The sequence below is a fragment of the Osmia bicornis genome, chromosome 2, assembly GCF_907164935.1.
Source record: "Osmia bicornis bicornis chromosome 2, iOsmBic2.1, whole genome shotgun sequence".
In the NCBI taxonomy this organism is placed as follows: domain Eukaryota; kingdom Metazoa; phylum Arthropoda; class Insecta; order Hymenoptera; family Megachilidae; genus Osmia; species Osmia bicornis.
This window is the reverse complement of record NC_060217.1, coordinates 9,084,042-9,107,210: the sequence shown is the minus strand read 5'-3', so window position 1 is coordinate 9,107,210 and position 23,169 is coordinate 9,084,042. Positions and strand designations below refer to the sequence as shown.

At 39.9% G+C, this 23,169-nt stretch overlaps 2 protein-coding genes across 6 annotated transcripts in view; one reads left to right on the top strand and one right to left on the bottom strand.

Annotated features, from left to right (window-relative positions):
* The window catches only part of LOC114883075 (mucin-5AC), a 180,384-nt gene extending 170,434 nt beyond the window's left edge, over positions 1-9,950 (bottom strand). For 2 of the 4 annotated variants that reach the window (XM_029200444.2, XM_029200475.2), the window contains exons 1-2: positions 9,429-9,950; positions 8,511-8,852 (exon numbers count right to left, since the gene is read on the bottom strand). The gene's annotated coding sequence lies outside the window, so the exon portion shown is untranslated. Of the gene's footprint in view, positions 1-8,510 lie in introns of all 4 variants that reach the window. The other 2 variants (XM_029200445.2, XM_029200443.2) reach the window with 2 other exon arrangements.
* Positions 9,951-19,768: 9,818 nt separating this feature from the next.
* LOC114883040 (COP9 signalosome complex subunit 5) lies at positions 19,769-21,574 on the top strand. Of its 2 annotated transcripts, none has more exons than XM_029200361.2 (5): positions 19,769-19,957; positions 20,129-20,309; positions 20,394-20,628; positions 20,718-20,912; positions 20,999-21,574. In XM_029200361.2, the coding sequence occupies exons 2-5, from the start codon at positions 20,158-20,160 to the stop codon at positions 21,467-21,469; spliced, it is 1,053 nt and encodes a 350-aa protein (XP_029056194.1). In that variant the 5' UTR covers positions 19,769-19,957; positions 20,129-20,157; the 3' UTR covers positions 21,470-21,574. The 2 variants fall into 2 exon arrangements, with proteins under 2 accessions (XP_029056194.1, XP_029056195.1); XM_029200362.2 differs by having other exon boundaries at positions 19,769-19,998.
* The last annotated feature ends 1,595 nt before the right edge of the window (positions 21,575-23,169 follow it).

Sequence of the window (23,169 nt, the reverse complement as noted above, 5' to 3'; positions counted from 1 at the left end):
GAAATTTTTGCTTTGTCTTTTGTCAAGTTACAGTCGCTTGAATCCGTGATACGATATCGTTGTGTCGTTACTCGCGATAGTTTCAATTGCAACACTGAATTCGTCTCCTAATCGAGACGATAGGAATTTCTCAAAGTTATTTTAATAATTACAACCTTTACCAGCTTTTAATAAAAAAAAATTTTACTCCTATTTGCAAATGTTTTTCCATAGAGTTAACGATGCAAACGGTTGAAGTAGCATAGTCAATCTCGGGTGGCGGGGGATAAAGCAAACGATTATTAGAATTCGAGAAAGATTTCGCGGCGGAAAGTCGCGACGAGCGATTCGGTGAAATACCACTTAATTCCAACAAATCGTTCCTCCACGGAGCGAAGCGTGAATATGGACGAGAAAACGAAAAGGGAGAGCACGAAGCCGCTAAGATGCTCTGAGATAGTATGGGACAGAATGGAATGGGTGCCGACTCGATGGAGGAATAACCTTATTTACCGAAGGACCTGCGATTATCCTTCGTTTCCCTTCTCCTTCCTTCCATCTACCGACTCGACGAGTCTCTGCTCCAATCCTCTTTACTCTCTCTTTTCCTCTTCAACCGAGTGATAAATTGTGCTAGTATCACAAGCGTATAAACAAATCTCTCTATCGCTGCTCCAGTTATCTTTATCTCCTTCCCCCTTTTTCCTTATTACGATATTTCTTTTCAGATTCGGATTTTACATCGATTCGCATCAATTTTATACGTTTCTGTACCGATCGATTTCACCAGTGACAGCCGGGAAGGGAAAGTTTTTGCGCGAAATGCACATCGAACCGAGACTTTCACACGAGCTCACGGTGAATTATGATGTATTCGCAGACAACGGTAAGTAACGGCATTGAAAAATCATCTACGCCGTCAGTAATGATCGCAACAATGCGTTAACTCATCAGCTAAAAATATTTGATAGAAATAATTATCGAGTGAGAGTTAATTAATACTAAATATTGTAAAGATTTGTAATTGAAGAGAGACTAAAAATTTGAAAACGAAGACAAGCCCCGAAAGGAAAAAATTACGTGATTTCTAATTAGGTGAAACAGAATAAAAAGCAATCGACACGTAACACGTGTGTTCATGCTGGCTAACCGATAACGGAATCGTAAATTGAAATTAGTTTCGTCGAGCATAATTTTCCGCGAACCGGTACGCTCGCGAGTAGCCGGACGGTTTTTCCAGGGCTTACTTCGCCCCGTTGGGAAAACGGGTCCGGTTTTCCACGCTCGACGAATCCTTTATTGCGATGGTTTGTTCTACCTCCATCCACCCAAACCGACGACCCTTCTCTCTACCACCCTTGAAATCGTCCGACAAGCAGGATTATACCGCCGGAAATATCAATGCTCTCTGTCTTTCCTCTCTTCCTCTATCCTTTATACTCCACGGTTATGTCTGCACCGCGAAATCGTATAAGTATTTTTATCCTCTTAATTAGTAACTCGACGTGTATGATACTTTTTCCAAACAGGTGTTAATGGTAATAACAATCTTTTTTTATTTTAGAAACCTTCAAGCTTTCGTATTAATTATGAATTAATTTTAGGTACCTAATTATTTTACGTTACTAATTTTTTTTAATTAGGGAATTAGAAGAGCGGAAGATGTTATATTCGAAAAATGAAACGATATCGTATTCTGAATAATTACAATTACAGTATTCCTAATGTATTAATTAAGTGGGTAAAAATACTTTAGCAATTCACCGTGGCTTTGTTTCCTTTTTTTCTTCTCGCACGAACTTGAACGAAAGAAATTACGCTCGTTAGAAATTCTACGGCTCGTTGTGCTTAACGTTAAGAAATGATAAGTTCCTTTCGGGACGGTCAATATTTAATTACTTCGAGGAGTTTCTTTATTTTCCCCTGCCCGTTCTGTGTGTTTCCCTGTCTTCGTGTTTAATAACGGCGCAATTAGTAAGGTAAATGCTCGTTTCCCGTTTTAACGAACAGAGAGAGCATCGATCGAAAAGATACCCGCCGTGTTCCTTTGCTATTCAATTTTCTTCATTTCTTCTCATTTTTCTCGTTTGTCTCTGCTCGTCTCGCTCGATGCGCAAGAGTAAACTGTGTAAACTGTGAAGACACGGTACACAAACGAGTCGGGGACAACAACTGTGACTAACTAGGCAGCAGAGACGCTTTGAAGAAACGAAGTGACTCATTCAAAGCTCATTCTACCGACCGAGCGTAAGAAATGCTTTCAAGAAAGGAAAAGCTATTCCATTCCCGGTGTTCTAACTTTTTACATGAAAATGTTCCTTGTTACGTTACGTTTATCCTTTAAGGAGAATCGTGGAAAATCCATCAAACCGAAAATAGGGTGCCACAAGATTTCAGCTAAAATACCTTTTTAATTAATTTTGAAATATTAATAAACCATCGGTACACCACTCGAGATACTCTGAATATAATTTCTAATTCTGTTATTGTAATGAAAAATTTCCGATATTCTATCGATACATCCCGAAAGCGTAAATTACAAAATCAACAAACACGGGTACCGATTGAAATTGTTTGTGAAAACAGTTGCCGGTTCGCCGTTCCATTTTCCACCCGCATCATCGACACGCAGACGCATTATCAGCCTCAACTCGCTATCTAATCGTTCGCTTCGACGATCCTTTACGCAAACTCTTTTCAATTCGCTCGATAAACGCTCGGTTCACGGTAAATATGTATATTCGATGGAGGGAAGCAGCGCCTCCACCTCGACGAGACCTCGTTTCCCCTTCGTTCCCGTCTAGCCACGTCACGGTTATTCGTCGCGTCACGCCAAACACGATCGCCAAATGATTTTTCATAAACTTTTGCGAGGGATTAAATATAAAAACACAATGGTCGACATCGGTCATCGGATGATTCAACGTCCAGCTGATAAGAAGTGGCGATTTAAAAAGTTCAATATCAATTTCTAAAAATTTTTGCTCTAAAAATTGGACCATTTCATTTCGTAAGTCTGGGTTACGACTGACCCGGCTCCGTCGTTGTTCAATCGCTATCTATCTTTCGAAATTGATAGGAAAACTTATATCCCGGTAGTGTTCGTTTCGTGAGACGATTCAGCTGGCGAAATAGGAAGAGTGAAAGAGAGGAGGAAGAGTAGGAGGAGACGGCTGTTACGGTGTTCACGAGCAAATTTGCATGGATAGCGTTCGTCGAACGAGAGAAAGAGACGGGGCTAAGAGAAAGCGAGAGAACGTCGGAGAGAAACGGTTAATGGATTGACACGGTGGATTGCAATTAAGTTAACGGTTGAACGCGATTCATGGATTATTTCTGCGAACCGGCCGGATTATAAATATTGGAGTACGAATTCTATTAATGTTAACTGTGACGCACGGTGTGTTTAAAATGCACACGGATTCGATCGAACGTCGAACGACACGAATATAATATATCGGCCGGAATAAGCCGCGTTAAAAACTTTCGTTCTGTCCCGTTCGATCGTGATTCGTTGTTACGCGCCAGTTGTTATATGCTTGTGCTCCGTTTCGAATCTCTCTTTCAATTAACGCGATCAATGCCGTGGGAAACAGCGACGATTGGTCGCGTACAAATTTTCACGGAATAGAGAAGAAAACTGTTTAAAATCAACAATTTTATAAACTTTGATTAATTCTTGAACAGCGTAGTCTGGATCAATCGAGACCGAAAGATATTAACCTAAAGTTGGGACTCCCTCCGTGGTCCGTCATCCAAAAATTAAATAATCCACTTATTATCATAGCATTTAATTATTCTCCCCTTCGAACAAATTGCAAATAATTAATTTAATAAAAAGATTGTTTTCTTCGATCAAAGCGAACGTTGCCGGATTGAATCCGTTCTCTCGAGTCGGTTCTTTTGAGAAACTCTCCTAGTTCGGAGCATGATCGTATCCTAGTTGCGCTTTTCTTGCCCGACTTTCGCGTAATAACCGGAAGCGAGAACCGAGGGGCAAAGTGGATCGCATCGTAAATCTGCTCAACGCTCAACAATGGAGAGGCTTCGTCCTCTTGCGAACACGATCAAAAGAAGTTTCGCGAAACTGGCTACCATTATGATAATCCGTCTGCTACGGCATAAAGGCTGTAAAAAATGAGCCACGAGGTTGCCTCTGGTGTTTGCAACCTCCGCCTGTAATATCCCTCTTTTGTCCCGTTGTCTGGCAACTTTCGAACGCTCAAAACATTCGTACGATCGATTCCCAGTGACTAGCGGTTTTATTCCATGAAATTCTTGTTTGTCCGCTGCTCGTTTCGAGCGCGAAAGTGCATAGGTGACGGCGAACGTTTCGATTCGTGGGCGTGGGAATCGATGAACACGCGTTCGTACGCGTTTTATCGTGCAAACACCGAGGAACGTTTTTCTGCCGACCACTGTGCAGAAGAACGAAGGAGAATGCAAGAGAAAAGGGGCGGTTTTCATCGAAATAGAAGAAAATTATAAAATTCAAATTGAATGACTTAAACTACCCCCAATTTCCCGAACGCTATATTATACTCGATTTCGAACAAAATCCCCGGGGTGGAATGACCCTAAACTTAAACGAGCAGAGGGACGGTATTAACAAAGAATTTCAGGAAAAACAGGAATCACCATAGGTTTATAAGATCAAACATTCGAGATAATGGATAACAGCTACTAAGGAGATCAAAGAAACGAGTGGGTCGAAGGTGGTCGCAAAGGATGACTGAATTCCTGCTCGCTCCGAATCGGAATGGAATCGAAAGCCTTCTGAAAAGCAAACGCTCGCTTTCACGAGGAAAAATTCACCGTCGAAATAGAACGCCATTAACGTTTGCCATCTCGGTCACAAGTTTTTTCCTTTGTGAGTCCACGACGGTATACACGTCGGGCTACGAACCGTTTTCATTGTGCGAACGTGTACGGATAATAAAAGGTTACAAAGGTCAGCGCGCATTCGTGGAAGCCGGTTTTCTTTTGTGAACCGGAGAGGAGGGAAATTTTCCAGACGCTAGAAAAATGTCCTCACAATCTGCGAGGCAGGTGCTGAGAATGGAACCTGCGCTCGTCTTTTCAGACCAACCTTCGACGCGTCGTCCTCGCACTTTGCGTCGATGCCCACACGTTATAATCGTTCGTATCATGTTCGAACACGATTAATGCAACAGTATTTGTAATCAGGAATATGCAATGATTTTAATTGCCTTTTTCTAACGTTCCGGGACAATTATTTTATATTCATATTCTCGCCTTTGTAATATTCGCTAATATTCTATAAAACAAATCTTAGAAGGATCGATAGAAAATTCTTAGAAAAAAGTCAACTTAACCATGAGAGAGTTAATTAAGGAGCGGAGTATACAGTTATTTCCTAACGAGGCGACGTTGGAAAAGCACAGAACGATCGCGATCACCCCCTTCCTTCTTTTTCATTCAAGAATTAATCACGGAACAGCTGATAAAAATGCAAGGTTAACGTGACGCGTGTGTGCAACAGATAAGAAACTGGCCGCAATTGTGCGGGACGTAACAACTGGAAACTATCTTCGATGACCGTTCGTAATGGCGCGACTAATAACATCGAACTATGATCGTTTTCTCATTCTCATTCCTTCGCGACGGTCTTTTAAAGAATTTCGATTAAATTAATCGGCAGTAAACGACTGGTAATGGCTTTTAAAACTTCCGTTTCGTGGATACGGACGGGTTAAAGGGTGAAATTTACCGAGCTCGAATGTTCTTCGTGAAAATATCCATAAAGAGTGGCGGAACAAAGCGATAAAGCAATAAATAAATGGTCTGGCAAAAGGAAAGAGCGATGAATTAGGCCATTCGACTCTCTGTGGTACGCGTAACGCGATAACTGCTGAAAGCACGACCTCCGAACGAAGAAACGATACGGTTGATAATTCGATCATTTCGTCGACTGTGTAACAACGTTTTATGCCACTCGTTGCTCGCTCGATCTGCACGCGAAACAGATCCTTCGAGCACGAACAGAGGAAGAAGATAGAAGGAACAAGTAACGAGGTTACCGGGACGTTCCACAATTAATTTGCTTGCAAACGGTTACGATCTGGGAATAATTACTCGGTACCTGCTTCCGTCTACAGTGCTATTCAATTTCAGAAAGAAAAACACAATTGTGACGTTATTAACCCTATTTCTTTTCTTCTTTAGTTAAACCCAATTTTGGAGATAACTTGGTTTCGTCTCTATTGGCGTAGGGGTTTGGCCCCCTAAAGGCCCCCCTCATTATTTCGAACTTTCAGAATTTCCAAATTTCTAAGATTCGAAAATTTTAAAATTCCGAAAGTCCAACATTCAAACATTTCCGAAGAAGAAAATCAAAGCAACACGAACAATTCTAAAATTTAAAAATTCCCCAAGTTTAAGATCGTAAAATTTCCAAAGTTTCCAAAGAAGAAAATCAAAGTTACGTGAACGCTTCTGCCTCTCGATCGAATCTACGAAAATGTAGTCGTCGTCTCGGCGAGGACATTATTTCCGCGGGGAATATAGGCGGTTATTGAAAAGCTCGTTGAAATTGAAAAATGTTCATTAAAACGTTAAGCGAGTAAAAAGATAAGAGCGAGGCGAGTAGAGGGATGAATAGGGTTGAAGCTAGAACGAGGATGTTTGAAAAGCTTGCATAGAAACGAGATTAAACTGAAGGGTCCCGCGATACGCGATGCGAAATTCCACCACGTGTAATTAAATATGAAAGGAACTTTTACTACGTAACTACTTTATTGTACACTGAATTGTGCGAACTTCCTATTCTCTCCTGCCTTTTCTCTTTTTCCTTTTTTTTTTCATTTCACGGTCGCTTTCATGCGATCTACCAAGTAGTTTTTTAACAACTCGCGTTAGAATCGCGGTTAAATCGTTAAAACAGCGACCGATCCTTTCTTTCTAATTGTATTTTAATGAAGCCCGCATCGCTCTTTAATCGACATCGATTGACTTTCGACTGTGCTCGTCGAAGAACATCGGAATTCAACTGTCGCGTAGAGGAAAAGTACTCGTACGATTGCTGATCGTCTTTTTTTTTGTAATTCAAACGTTTTCTAGGCAAACTCGTTTTCAATTTTCGTGATACTTTTTATGCGTGATTCAAATTTTACGCGATCAAAAACGAAACGAAATAAATGAATTCTTTAACACATTCGTTGCCAGCTCCGCGTGTTCATTTGTTTACCACCCATCGACACGATTTCTTATTTTAATTTAAAAACTAAAATTATGTACTGTTCAATTACAAGGTGATTTGCGGACGGTACGTAACGTGTTAAGATTTAAAATGTCACAATGTATCGAACAGAAATATCGTTACACGATTGTGCAAACAAGCACAAAAGGTCAATTTTCCAAGGAACCTGCTGTTACTCACGACACACCGATGGCATTGCACTTGTCGACAAGAATTCTTTGATAAAGAAACGATATAAGCCGTAAACAACTGCGAGGAAAAGAGGATGAAACGCCACGACGACTTTTCCAAGTTTCGCTTTCTCAGCGAAACGTTCTTTTCTCCGATAAGATAACATTTCCGCGCGAAGAATTTTAAATAGATCGTCGAACAGGCATCGACGTTTTCACTCCTCTTCGTTCAACTTGTATTTCACGGTGAGATTAAAACCTCTCTTGCTAAACGTCACTCCTTCAGATTATGAAATATAAATAGACCCTCCACTGGTAAACTATTCAACGAATTTCTACGATCTTTCCTTTATTTTATTAACTACGTTTACATCGAAACGTTGCAATTCTACAATGACGGGAATTTTAGAATTTTTCATTTTAATCTATTTATGTACTTATAATTTTGAAGAAAACACGAAACGTAATTGAACGAAGAGTCAATTATTTGTGTTTATATGAAATAATAAAAAAACAAAGACGAAACGTTATCGAGTAATCAATAGAGTCGAAACGCAAACAAAATCACTCGGATGAACAACCTGTTATTATTAATCGTACCTGATCATAATTCGTGAAAGTGGAGTCATCGAAGTGGAATTTATATAACCGCCGCCAAATATTTAGCTCCATGATTGCTGCCAAGAGTCACTTTAATTTATATACACACCGAAACTAATCCATAACTTGATTGTCAAGTTAACCTCCAACTTGGAGTCGAACCGCGTGGCGAAAAATTACTCCGAACGAAGCGCGTCGATTTCGAATCGATAGTCATCGAGATCGAGAACGCGAGATGAACGTTTTCATTCTAACCTCAGAAGCAACCATGTTTTTTTTTCGCGAACGTGTTCACGATGTACGATTTCGACGATGACGCAACTACTCGAAGGTTCTTTCGATTCGATCCTTACTCTCGTATATCGACGAATCTTCGATATTGAAGTAAAATGAAGGAATATGTTGCGAAGCAAACACGATCGACGAGTTTATGCACAATGATAGCAAAAAACATGCAAATAAAATCACTCGCGATGTTAACAATATCGAGATTCGTGAATATGATTGAAAATTAGGTTTAAAATTGTATTTTTAGTACTCACATAAATTGTGAGCAGCGATGTGGCGCTCCGTCGGCAGATCGTAGGGTATAATATATCCAATAATCCACAAGAGAATAGCGTAGTACTGCACTGATAAAACTCTCACTTTTTCATATGCCGAACAATCGGCTTTTCTTTCAAATCACTGATTAAATATCACACTTTAAACAGTCGCACCACTTGGAGGTTTAAACGATCACACTTTTGGTGCAAACGAAACACACCACGATACGAAGTTGCATCAACGAATAGTACACGATGCACAAAACGATGATTTCCAACGTTTATGGTACACGGTTATGTATCCGCTTAGAAACGTATCCGGGCGACGGAATCTCCTTACTGAAAATCACGAACGGTTATACTTTCGACTCGTACTCGACGTAAGTGCGGTGTTCGCGGAACTGACGCGCGCTTTACTCCGTGAACTTGGTCGAGGCAACTGAACCTAGCGATTAATCGAATCGTTTCGATATCGAAACGGGCTTCGAGTTTCGCGCTCTCGTCGAAGCACACTCCGAAATCAACGCCTATCGCGCACAAAGGGCACGGGGGGAATAGGACACGAAATCCACTGAGGCACTGATTTAACGAAACGAAAATGACCGAACGACAGATCGGATGGAGCACGAACACGTACGAGACTCGAGACGTACTACATGCTATCGATGATCGAAGATTCTCTCCACTTGTAACCGACAAACAAGAAGGATAGAAATCAAGACGGATTACGTACGAAAGCGCACGCGCGCGCTTTTGTTACGTAAAAGAAGTGCGCGTCGGTTGAACGTCACCGTCACCACATCAGGATGGTACACACTCGCGAGTCCGGTTAAAAGGTGTACAGCAGAGAGAAGTAGTCGGTCATAGAGAGCCGGGTATATTTTACCGCGTACGCGAAAGCCACCGTGTACTAACCTACTTCTCCTTCCGTTGACTGAAACTCTTCGCACCGAGGAACGACGATGACGAGACACACACGACAGCACGGCCGACGACGCGACGCGACACGGTACACGCGGGGCTCGCTCGGTTTGTCTCTCCTCCTCTGGTCGGTCGCGCGCGCGCACGATCTCTTCTTGCTTTGACTTCGGCTGTTTGTGTCAGCCGCGACACCGCGAAACCAGAAAACAAACAACTGCCGTCGAGGACGCGTCTTGTTTGCAGGAAAGCTCGACTCTTTTTCACTGGGCGGAACTCGTTGTCGTTGCGGGTGAAGGGGGGGACGACACAGAGGGAGAACGAGGGACACACACAAATACAACACCACACTGGCGGCCGCGCGCGCGTGCCCACAGGAGGGAATGAGAGAAAGATAGAAGGAGAAAGAGAGAAAGAGAGAGAGACAGCGCGGCAGAACGACACAATCCGACTACAACGGAGGTCCGACTCGAACTGAGCGCCGAGCGGCTGATCGAGGCCGACGTCGGCCGACTCGGCCGAACCGAGGCGCTCGCCGATAGCGTGCTCCTTTCCCCCCACTCTTTACCTCCCGCGGGCGCCCGCCAACCATCCCTAGCCTGCTGCTTCACAACCGCCACCCTCTTGCCTCTTGCTCTTCCCTCTCTCGACACTCACCCACCACCTTCCTCGCCGCGCACTCCTCGCGAGTCCTCGTCCTCGCTTCGCGCTCTCGGTCTCGCGTTCCCGCTCTTTCCCCCCTCAAACAACCTCGCCGTTTCCCTCAACTTCCCTACTCCCCTCCTCCGTCTCCTCCTCCTCCTTACCCCCCTTGCGCACGTCCCACCCGAAGTTTCCGACACACCGGTAACTTATCGGAATTTACTCGTTACTCCGAATTCGTGAGCGACCGCGTGCACCACCATAATACTGCTCGCTAGAATACCGATAGATACCAACAAATTTCACCCATTTTCTTCAACAGCCATGGACAATAATTCTAACATCATTAATGTTAATCAACCGTGACGCGGACTAGCACGTCGCCGGGATCACAGCTGAAGCGGATCCACGGCGAACCCGTTATCACTTTCACCTCGTCAATGAGGTAGGTGAAAATAGTATTAATATGTATTAATATTGAATTCGATGTAAATGTCGTCGGAATAAGTTTCTATATATCTTATGGAACAACATAGGGCAAAACGTGTTCGCGTATGTTACAAACACTGAAAATCCCGAGAAATATCAAATCGAGAAACATTGGAAAGATTCCAAAAAAAGAGATCATTTCTTTGCCATGGCTCCTGCTTGTCTCTGGAAGCTATCCAGAAGATGTATAGCGTTGATTTCTCGTGTAATATCGTCAAAAGTTTCTCCTTTAAAAAAAGCTGACACGAAATTTATAACGTCGCGTCACTTCCTTTTCTATAGTAACACTTGTGTATTTAACACTGTTGACCGAATGCAGAGATTGAATGTAATCGAATAGTATCATTAATAATATATTAATTTCGTAAGGCAACAAGTGGAAAGTTTAAATTAGAAAATGAAACCATCGTATTCTGAGTAATTACATATGTATAGCGTACGATATTACATATGTTCGTCCATTTTCACTGAGTTAATTAACGCATTTGGCATTCAAATATTCCTCTGAGTAAATGTTAAAACATACGAAAGTTACAATTTTTCGATAATTAAAATGTTCTGCAATTAACAGTTCTCCGGTTTCTTATCTTCTCGTGCTTTATTATTATCTATGGAAGGTTCGAATCAGTTGCTGAAAATTTACATAAACCACGCTTATTAAATTTAATTAAACGTACACGTGCTGTTCGTTATTACTCTGTGGTAACTTGTATTCGCGTGATAATCGTCGGGAGTTCGGTGAACCAGCAGTCACGTGTACGTACGCGTTACATTTTTCGTAAACAAAATCTAAACTACGATAGTACACGCGAAATCTTGTCGGTTTACCAACAACATTCAGTAAGTTTCGTATGAACGTGTCGACTAACACCGGTGTCCAACAAGTTGCCGACATCGCGTTGGTAAACAAAGGCGACCGATAAACTGTTCAACATTAATCACATGGTTTGCACGCCGTCCGTGTGTCATCTTCGATCATAACAGAAAAACGTCACGGTCGATTTTGAGGATCACTCGCCTAAGGACAGGCGGATGAACTGGCACTTAGCCAAAATGTAAATTTCCCGTGAAGAGTACCGGTGGAAGTGCGAACAGCATGTTCGTTTCACTTATAAAGCCGTTTAAAGGTGAATCATTTGGTTAAAGCGAAACGCTTACGAATCCGACCGTGTACTAAAAGGAAAACGGTATCAATTTTCTATGTTTGATTAAGATATATGCGATTAATAAGAATACTATCACGCGTGCTTAATACTCGTATTCGAGTATTTTTATATTTACAATTAGACTTGGCCCACCCTGGTCAAAGATCCTAGTTGCCCTAATCCTCCTTGAAAAGAACAGCTATCAATTAAAGGTAATTAGGGTGTTCGACGACGTAATGTCGCGAATAAACCGTGCACACGGAACAAGGTGCTAAAACGAAGGAAAGGAAGAAGAAAGAAGGAGGAGAGAAAAATCTAGGTCACGACCCACATCGTTCTCATTCGGCCTCTGTTTGAATCTTTCGCAATGTCTGAAAGTGCCCAAAGCGTTTCGAAAGGCAACGATTCAGCAGAAACGGCTGTAGCATCGCCGCGGTATCCGTAATCAGACGGATATTTCCGTACGGGACTGATCAGAGCGGAAACACGTGTCTGGTCGGAGTTTTTCGAAGGAGACCGAAGGCAATGTTCTGCAGCCTTGAAAGTGCACTTGATTCGCGAGCGCGTGCCTGGTAAACGCAAGGTAACACGAGAGGAAGCACTCGTCATATACAGTTCCGTCGTCGACGGTCTTTCGATCTCTCAACGTCATCTACGTTCACGCACATCTACGCATACCCAACGATGCACGCGTGCAACGCTAGCCGTGCATCGGACGATTGCAACGTTGCCTTCGGTGCAGTGGGTGCAGTGGGTGCACCGCTGCAACGCGAGCGTTGTTGCCAAGTCATTGGATCACACACCGGCATTCTCATAGAACCGCGGACGCGCGCTTTCAGCCTTCGAACTTACCGATCGACGAATCAAGTTTCGAGTTCGCTTCTGTCCGATACATCGTTTGCTTTGTCTCTTTATGCGCTGACAGCTCGAACGGTTCGATTTTCAGAAGCACCATTGCTTGGAAATCGTCGGCTTATCGTAACACCTGACGAACTTTTGTGATCTGATAAGAAGATTCTTGATTCGGAACGAATTCGCGCTGATAACTTATCGCGAATCACATACACGTCAGTGTTTGTTTACGTTTTTAACAAATGCCACGACATTGAACTAGTTATCACCGGTTATTTTCAGCCAGATTAATCTTTGCTTTGTCCGAAATTAATAGCGATGACTGTTACCAAAATTGATAGAGTCTTACTTTTGGCAGATGATTTAAAGAATCTTTAATACAATTCAATTCTGCCAGCAATTACGCTAGATTTCGTTTAATCAAGACGGTATTATAGTTGCACCCTTATCGGCCGAAGAGTAGGCGACGCGCGGTGCCTCTCCAACCCCTAACTCCCTTATGACACATTTTTTGAATTCCAAACGATTTATACCAAATTTTGTTGAATCTATTTATCGTTTTTGACTAGTAATAAGACTCTTAACAATTTTCAAAGTGCTAATAACCAACAAGAGCACTGTACACGAGGCAAGTGTCAGTTAACTTTAGACGATGTAGAAGTAACCGCAGAAGATACGAGGCACCGAAGATCCAGGCATAGTATTTCAAGCGGAAGGTGTTGCACCGTAAGGACACGGAAAACGTGAAGCGAAGGGAAAGGAATAAGAGATCGTAGCACGTCGTCAACCAGGAGTAGAGCGAGTCTTGGTCAAGGCAGGTCAAGTCACGTCTAAAACCTGACACTCCTCCGATCGCGACTGCAATCCGGAGAGGAGGTCAGATCGAGCCTTGGAGGCCGTACACGCGGCCTTGAACCACCTGCACGTCCGTGACTTTATCGAAATAGAAAATATGGATTACTCCTGGTTTGTTTCTCTCGGTTTTATGTCGCTCGTATTCCACCATGCTTTCCTTTCCTCTTTCCCGCCCGTTCTCGCTTCAATAATTCCAACTTCGATTAAAAGTAGTGTTGACACGTATTGAATATCGAACATCGCGAAACGTGATGCCTCGAATACACGTATTTGACGCAGAAATGAAATTGAACGGTAAAACACAACCGACTGGATACGATTTAAATTCAATTTTTTCCAATAATATTTTATAGACGTACGAATACATTCGAATATCGATAATCGAGAGAAACTAAAATTTTTATACACCTTTCCATCGAAATACTTCTTGTTAAAAGAAATAGATTTATAACTTGATTTTATAGAATTGAAAAGCAAAGATACCCTGTATCATACGTATCGTGGGTGTCGAACGGCGACAACGTAGGAATAACAAACGATCCCGTAAACTCGATAGGAAACAAATAAATCGTTTTACTGCCTTATAGATTTTCGAAATACACCGAACCGGCTTATCGGTTTTCATTATTTCCCTCCCTCCTCTACCTGATTTTACGAGTGTTTCCTTCGTTCTAACGCTCCGGTTACAGCTCTCTAGTTTATCGTAATCATTTCACCCGTTCATAACGGGCATATTTATGCTGCAATTAACTCTCGTTAGCGGAAAGCCCATCAAGTACATGACTACGTCGGTATATCAGCCACACTACACCGCGGGCTGATTTCGTTATGCCGTTGCAACGTGCCGACGCAATTCTCTGCGTGAAATTAACAACACACCACTCCTACAGAGAACTGTCTCAATGACCTATACTTAAACGTCTTATTATCATTACTATTCGAGGTATATGTATAAATGAATCCAGGAATAAAAGTAATTTTTGAATGAAACTCTCGTAAGAGGATCGAGAAAATTATTAACTAAAACAACATCGAAAAACAACGGTTGGTTCAATTACAGCAATGCTGCATATTTCCTCGGGCTCGTAAAGTGCTTAAGAGGAGCGACGGTAACGCAAACATCGATCGTTCGTTTGAAACTTTCAAGAAAATAAACAGAGGCTCCGTTCAAGGTTTTTCTTTCGAAGAAAGTTAAAGGGTCTGACGGGTCGAAGTCGATTTTCATTATTGAATCAAAGGACTTTATCGTTGAAAGAAATCAATCAATAAGTTATGAGGCACGAGTAATCTTGACCTTACCAAGAACAAGTTCGCGTTAAGTATGCCAACATTAAGCGCGCCATCTTTCCCGAGGAATGGGAGATACGAACTGTTCTCTAATCAGCACCGCGATAAATCACTCTTTCCTTCCTGAGAAACGCGCGAACATATTTTATCGAGGACAAAAACAATTTCACGCGTTCTTCTCTTTATTTACGTACGTAAGTACTCGATACCGAGTATTCGAATCTCATCGAACCGATTCAAAGGTCCAATTGGCGAGGACCATTTTTAGGCGCGAAAATATTGAAATTAAGGATGGAATGGGTCGGAAGGAAGGAACGAGATAAGATACGGAAGTAGAAAGAGGAAAAGGTGAAGAACAAGCGTGTGCTTAGCACTGACTAACCCCATTTGGTAGCGAAGCGAGAGAAATCCATTCCAAGGTGCGGAACATTACCCAAAGCATCGGCCGGGGCCCTGAAACCCAGCCATGGTTGCCATGGTAGCCGCGTCCATCCCCCTCTTCGTACTTGCCTCGTACAACCCTCCGTAGCCCATTTTCCACCCCTTGCTCTGCCGACGCCCACACTACCGCCATCACCACCACCACCACCATCACTACCACCCCCTCAACCTTGTCCATCCCCTACCATCATGTTTGTCTCTCCTTCTTTCTTCGACTATCTTTTTCATTTTTCATCCCTTCACATCCTTGCGATACCATTCGACTACGATCGTTCTATATCAATTTACGACATCAATTCCTCTACGATCAATTATTCGTCCCGACTTTCTGACTGATAGCGGACTTCCGGTGTTACAAACGATATCGTATCGGAAGTTTCGTATCAACCAACAGATCTGCTCTGTTTAATCTTCATTGATTCGAGGATGAGATATATATGGAAATCTTTATCTGGAATGATAATTTGTCATATTGATCTGTAACCTCTCACTTGATCAATAATCAATCGATTGATTAATTATTCAAGATTGAAGAAGGTGAAATTTTGAATAGTTCGAGTGATTCTAAATAACGAATGGAAATCTTTATCTGGAATGATAAATTGTCGTATTGATCTGTAACCTCACACTTGATCAATAATCAATCGATTGATTAATTATTCAAGATTGAAGAAGGTGAAATTTTCTAAATAACGATTCTGCGTATCGTTTGAAAAAAAGTTGTGAATCGAAACGACCGAAGGTGGTTTCGCAATTTTCTCGAGATTAGAATTTTCAAGAGATTTTCTCGTTAGACCTCGGCAAACTTTGTATCCGCTACAAGTAAGACTAAACTAACCAGGCCAGTTAATAAGATGTTGACTGAGGAAAACAAAAAGAGAGAGAAGGATGTGAGCAAGAAAGTTTACGCGGAACTTTCGACGCATAATTACCAACTCAACGGCTACGAACGGAATTTAATTCTAGAATCGAGAGCACTGATTACTGTAACACATTTCCGTTCAAAAAACCTATTTTGGGACAGGGAATCGAATTGATCGTAATTGGTTAGTGAAATTTGCGAATTGAAATTTTGTAACTTTGGCGCTTTAGAATTTTGGAAGGATCGGGTGTTCGAAAGGTGGCTCAATCGTGGCGTCCGCGGACGTCGGGAACGAAGCCGACGCTTAGGCCCGACGACGTCGAATTAGTTTCCAGGTAGACTGGGACAAGATTCTAACGGTACCCGCTCGATCGCGGCAGGATGGGATGGAATGGCATGGCATGGAGTTACAAGGCGGCGCGCGCGGTTCAGTGACCGACCGACCGACCGATCGACTGCTCGCCACGTTGGGAGAAAGAGGAAGAAGATAAAAAAAATAGAAAGGGAGAGAGAGACACAGAGAGGAGATCCCCGAGTACTTCGTTTCAGAAGTGGTACTCGTCTCGCTACTTGTGGTCTCGTAACTCAATTCTTAAGCGGATATCGTTTGCACCGGTACGACGCGTTGATAACAAAGAACAGCAACACGCTCCAACTATCGTAGATTAACGATGACAAGACTGTGGTAAACTCGGTGCAACGAAATATAGGATGTTTAAAAAGTAATAGTATTTCTTTCCCGGAAGTGGTCAGCGCGATGATAGCCCTAAAGGTGTATGGATGACATAAAGGGTTCTAAAGTAAACAGACCACGGGGTCTTTAAAATTTTGAAAATCGAAAGCTAAAACACGCGTTGCAGTATAATTTTACTTCCTACACCTTCCTCTCTGGGTCAATGATTGTTTCTTGCAGAATAGGACCCTTGTGACTCTATAGCAGTACATTTTTTTAAGTAAGACCAAATGGTACCTGTAACGATCGTACTGTTAATAATTACTATAACATTCGATGCAATAATAAGAATGATAAGAATGATGAGAATTCAATTATGTAAGTGGTCGAGTACGCGCAAAGATTGAAAAAGCTGCAACCACCCTCACTGGTAAACTATCCAGGTTGCTTCGCGGCTATTGCATTCGGTTCTGTTGCTTCGCCGCAAGTCTTGATGCAATTTTCGAAAGCACGCAAAGTTGTATTCACGATATAAACGTTGGCGCCACCCTTCTCTTACATCAGCCGATTCACCTACGCGTATACACACCGAACCACCGGTGTAGCCCCTTGCTCAGCTGAATAAATTACACAATTTCCCTTCTTGTTCCCGCTCCTCTTTCCTTCGCCCCTTCTACCTTCCTTCCACTGTTTCCTACTTCTCGGGTATTGTGTTTCGCTCCCAGGGGATCCATGAAACGAATGGAAACGACAGACGTGCCAGTTCGTTCGCGCGACCACCGAAAAGTACTTTCTTCGCTTTCCCTCGGAAATGCGTTCATATCGAGACAGACGAAAACAAAGATATATACCTTTTTAAATCATAGATTAATTGCTAATGGATTAATTGATTTCTAATTGATCATAACACTTGATCAATACTCAACTTCTTATGTTTCATTAAATTCTTTGAATTATCATAATTATTACCTTGCCGTGTCGCCCAACGCGTAAGTAGATAATCCAGCGACTCGAAAGTTTGACCACGAACGATTATACTTTCGTATTCTCGCGCCGCGATAAAACAAGCGCCGACAAAATTGCAGAAAGTTTATTTCCACTTTGATCACTTTCGGTCAAGGTTAATCGATACACAGGCTTGTTATTATGCAAGACCTCTATAAACTTTATTATTTGCTCAATTATTTCCCTTTCCGATGGAACGCGCGGATCTTAACAATGGACGCGGTATGAACTATCTTACACATCTGTTTAAAGAGCGCAAGGAAGGTCAAACTATAAATAGAGCAACCTGGGATCATCGGGCTCTCGACCATCGAGAGTTCTATCGCGTTGTCTTACATAATGGAATATCGCGCTGACTCGTTTAAGTCTCCGACTATCGGTCTTTCGAATGGTTCCCTGTTTATCTTCGAACAAAAGATGATTATTATTAGCAACGAAATCGAATGAATTTCTATCGGGATCTAAAGACCTAGTGATAAAAAGGATCATAGATGTAAGTGTAAAAATGGTGACCGTTTTTATCGGCGCGATGCACTAACGAGCTAATCTCTAGAGCTGTCCTCATTTGGGACGATTGTCGCTATCGTGTGACAATTTTCCGGGAAATCGTTGGAAGGAAAGATGAGAATGTACGGAGGAATAGCATCGATGGAATAGCAGGACGAGGCAGAGAATGCTGCAAGCACGCGGCTAACTTCAGCCGGTCGTGAAAGTGCCGTAAGTCACGTTTTAACGAGCGCCCGATTTATACCGTCGACGTTCCACTAACCCCGCAACGACGACGCTACTGCGCGCGTCCATTCCAAAGACGTTCATGCGAAAAGCTGCGAACAGCATGCAAAAATAAACGCCGCCGATCGTTTCGAATCGATCATGGTACGCTACCGTCGTTGTCCGCTTTTTTACGCGTATTTTCACCCCATCTCCCTTACCAACGGGTTTTCACTCCACCCGAGTTTGTTTCCCCGTGGAAATTCGCGTGAATGTCAACATTGAGGAAGAATGCAAATCTACTAAAAACAGTAGTTTTTTTTGTAATCTTACAATCGCTGGTAGATGACACACGTTATAAAAGAGAATTACCGGGAAGGATACGTAAAGCATTCGAGAACATCTAAACCGGAACTTGACTCTGCAAAGGGTACGCGAAGAGACCTTAACCTCGAAGTGAACAGAATTACTGAAGGCAGTTGAATTATAAGTAAAATTATTTTGCTGTCACATTCATTTTGAAATAGATTATTGATTTTTTTTTCTAATGTTTAGGAAAAGCTTTGAGTGCGTTTTGCACAGATATACGAATCAATATTACTAATACGAACAATAATATTCTGTATGCCGCTCTATTAGTTTACATGTTTTTCTTTTAAATAGCGAGTTGGGATGACAAATCCTGTTTGTAATAAACTTTTAATGAGCGCAATATGTACACGTGTATGAATTATTGATGACGCTGGACTGTCACGTTTACTGCTTTACTTATTTTTAGAAATTTAATTTATTTTTGAAACTTACCTCACTATTATGATTAAAATCCTTCTTCGAATGCTTGAAATCTCTTGAAGTTCACATTTCGAATCTTTTAACCTTTTCTGGACACTATAGCCATCTAGTGGTAGACTAAATTTTGCTTACGCTTTTCCTTTAGTACATAGTGTTGCTAGTGCCATCTTATGGAGAACAAAGGACAATCAATAATATGCATAACTCTATTGGTAATTGATCGGTAGATGGTTAAAGCACAATCCAAATAGCTCTGTTATCTCATTCTAGACTGATTTGATAATGTCGTATGTGATATAAAAATGATAAAGGGACAGAAATTTTTATTGTATAATGAGTCTATTTTACACATTCATTGAATTATATATACATATGTATTTATAGTATATTATTATATTCAAAATCAGTTTTAAACGAAGTTTTATGTTTAATTTATTAATATAAATAAAAATAACTCTCAGCTGGGCACTTGACTGGCAATGGTAGGGTTTAGTCGTGGATATCGAAGCAATCTGCCATTACCGTCAATAGGTGCATAAACTGGTTCAGTGCGAAGTGTTTTACATTTTTTGTACTTGCCTAGGATAGAGCAGATAACACTCGTTCTCGAGGCATAAAATTCAAGACCCTCAAAAACAAAGCATGTCCAGTCTTGGTGGATCTGTAGTTAATGCCTATGTGTTTAGGAATACATAAATACATAAATACTTTAGATATGATTTAACGAAACAAAATAAAGCCATAATTGGTGGTAACCAAAGTTGCAATTGAGGTATAATTTTGAAATTTCTAGTTTATATAATTTGACATAAGGTAATATTGGTAAAAATTTCCAAATGATTATTTAAATACATATTTCTGAGATCAATTTATGTTTTGCACATTTAATTGTAATTTTGTGAAACATATTCAGGTAATTGGTATTTCTGTTTTGTAATTATAGGTTCAAAGTATTAAAGCAAATTTATAATCATGGCAAGCACATCTTCTGATCAAAGTACTATTGCTCAGAAAACATGGGAAATGTCAAACAATGTTGAAACAATTAGTACTGTTGATGAGATTTATAGGTATGACCGTAAAGAACAACAAGACATATTAGCTGCAAAACCATGGGAGAAAGAGTAAGTTATTTGTACATCTATATGCAAGGAGTTAAAATAATTTTATAAAGGAGTAATAAAATCTTATGTTTTATCATATTTTAGTCCTCACTTTTTCAAAGATATAAAGATTTCTGCATTGGCATTGTTAAAAATGGTTATGCATGCTCGTTCCGGTGGAACTTTAGAAGTGATGGGTCTTCTCTTAGGTAAAGTTGCTGCAAATACAATGATCGTTATGGATTCTTTTGCATTGCCTGTAGAAGGCACAGAAACAAGAGTTAATGCTCAGGCACAAGCATATGAATATATGACAGCATATATAGAAGCAGCTAAACAGGTGTTTTTGATCATACCCATTTAACAATTTTACATATAATGATTTGTTATTTCTTCCAACTACATATGTGTTATTATTTACTTATGAAGGTTGGTAGGCAAGAAAATGCTATTGGATGGTATCACAGTCATCCTGGTTATGGATGTTGGTTGTCAGGCATCGATGTATCTACCCAGATGCTTAATCAGAATTTCCAAGAACCATTTGTTGCTATTGTCATTGATCCTGTAAGAACAATTTCTGCTGGAAAAGTTTGCCTGGGTGCATTTAGAACCTATCCAAAAGTAATGCATATTTTATTGTAACCATAATACATTATGGATGAAAAAGAATGAAGAACAAAGTTTAATGAATTATGTTATACTTGCAGGGATATAAACCAGCGAATGAAGAACCGTCTGAATATCAGACAATACCGTTAAATAAAATTGAAGATTTTGGTGTTCATTGCAAACAATATTATTCCTTAGAAGTATCTTATTTCAAATCATCATTAGATAGAAGATTACTAGATTCTTTGTGGAATAAATATTGGGTGAATACTTTAAGCTCTTCTAGCCTTTTGACAAATGCAGATTATACTACTGGACAAATATTTGATCTATCGGATAAGTTAGAACAGTCGGAAGTTGCGCTCGGAAGAGGATTTATTTTAGGTGGAACGGATCCTCATGATCGAAGTACGGTAGAAAAATTAATTAAAGCAACAAGGGATAGTTGTAAAACTACTATTGAAATTATTCACGGTTTAATGGCACAAATAATTAAAGACAGATTATTTAATCAAGTTGGTTCTAATCCTGCTGGATGTAATCCTGAGTCTCAACAAACATCGACATAAGCTATGTATATAAAATAGAATTATGATAAGAATGTTAATTGTAATATCATACATAACGTCTAATTAATGTAAGAAAAATTTATAATTATAACGTGATGGACAAAATATGTCTGTCTTTATTTTTTACTATAACCATGGCCTTTTTTCTATTAATATGTATCTTTAACTAATTGTGTATACAAAATCAACATAAGATCTTATACAGACTAAAATCTACGATTTACACAGTAACGTAAATTTTTTAATATTAACGACCGTATAAGTATTAATATAATATTCTGACAGTATAGTGGAATAAAAATACATTTTATTTTCACACCTTGATTCTCTGAAACGTATATATACAGTATCTTTATCATTATTCAATATCCTCACAGTTGACTTATATATTTATAAAACTAATATAATATTGAGAACAAGTAGGCAGAGAATACCCCACTGAAGGGCTGACACTGTGTCACAGACTTTAGGACAAGGCCACTCAGAAACACACCCACCTGTTCTAGAATTATATACCTTCGCATTTATAGCGCACAACATATAAGGGACGGAGCTAAAATGCATACAGTTATGCTGTTAATATAATCATTAATAACGATATTTATGAGAAATTTAGGAAGAAAATAATAAAAGACATTTTTTTAACTTAATCGTTTCAAATACTAGATTTTTTTTATAATACTAAATTTTAGTAGCCGCGCTTAAAAAACTACATATTCATACAATACTATTACATTAAAGTAAATTAAATGTAATTAAGTACAATTGTATATTAACTTCACATAGATAAAATCTTGAAAAAGACAAGTACTTGCAAATAGAAACACTATTGCTACTTTTATGTATTTGATTTTTATGCATCTTTTGCACGATTAGATCCACATTTTATAACAAAGTATTTCTTTGTATAAAAAGAGAAATAATACGTATAAAAAGATAAAATTTTTACTAAAACGATTCATTAAATTATAAAAACTAAAATGATAAATTTTTTCAATTTAACTTTACGTTTTATATTTTATTTTTATGATAAAAAGGAATGTAAAAATACTTTTTTTAAACCAGAACTTTTGTGTTATTACGAAACATATTCAAACGTATGTCTTGTTATTCTTAGATTATATGTTACCAAACAACAATTTTATTGTTACTGATAATAAATAAAAATTTTTAATATTAAATTATTATTAACATTATACTGCAATATTCTCAGTATAATTCTCAATATTTACTTTAAAACAAAATGACAAAGATACGTAATACTTTTAAAAGCAATATTTCTTAAAAATATTCATAGTTTAATAAGAATTTCATTTTCATAATAATCAAAGAGGATAACTCGTTTATAGTTTTAAATGATTTAATATACGATGACGAGTGTAAAAAATAATTCGACAATCAGAATTCAGCCCTCCAATGGCATTATATACTCCAGATACATTCAAAACAGTATAAACACCACCCATAACAAACGTAAATATGGGGTATAGCAAATGTGTACAAGCTACATGTATATGCATTTATGTATTACCCTTTCTTATTTAAAAAAATGTTATGAAAGAAACAAGTTCTTTCATTAGTTACTCACATGATAATTGTATCATAAACACACTCAAAGAACCCCATTTTACGTTCCTTATAACGAGAATTTAATCACTTCTATGTCACTGCAATTATTTAAATATTTACAAGGCAATCGC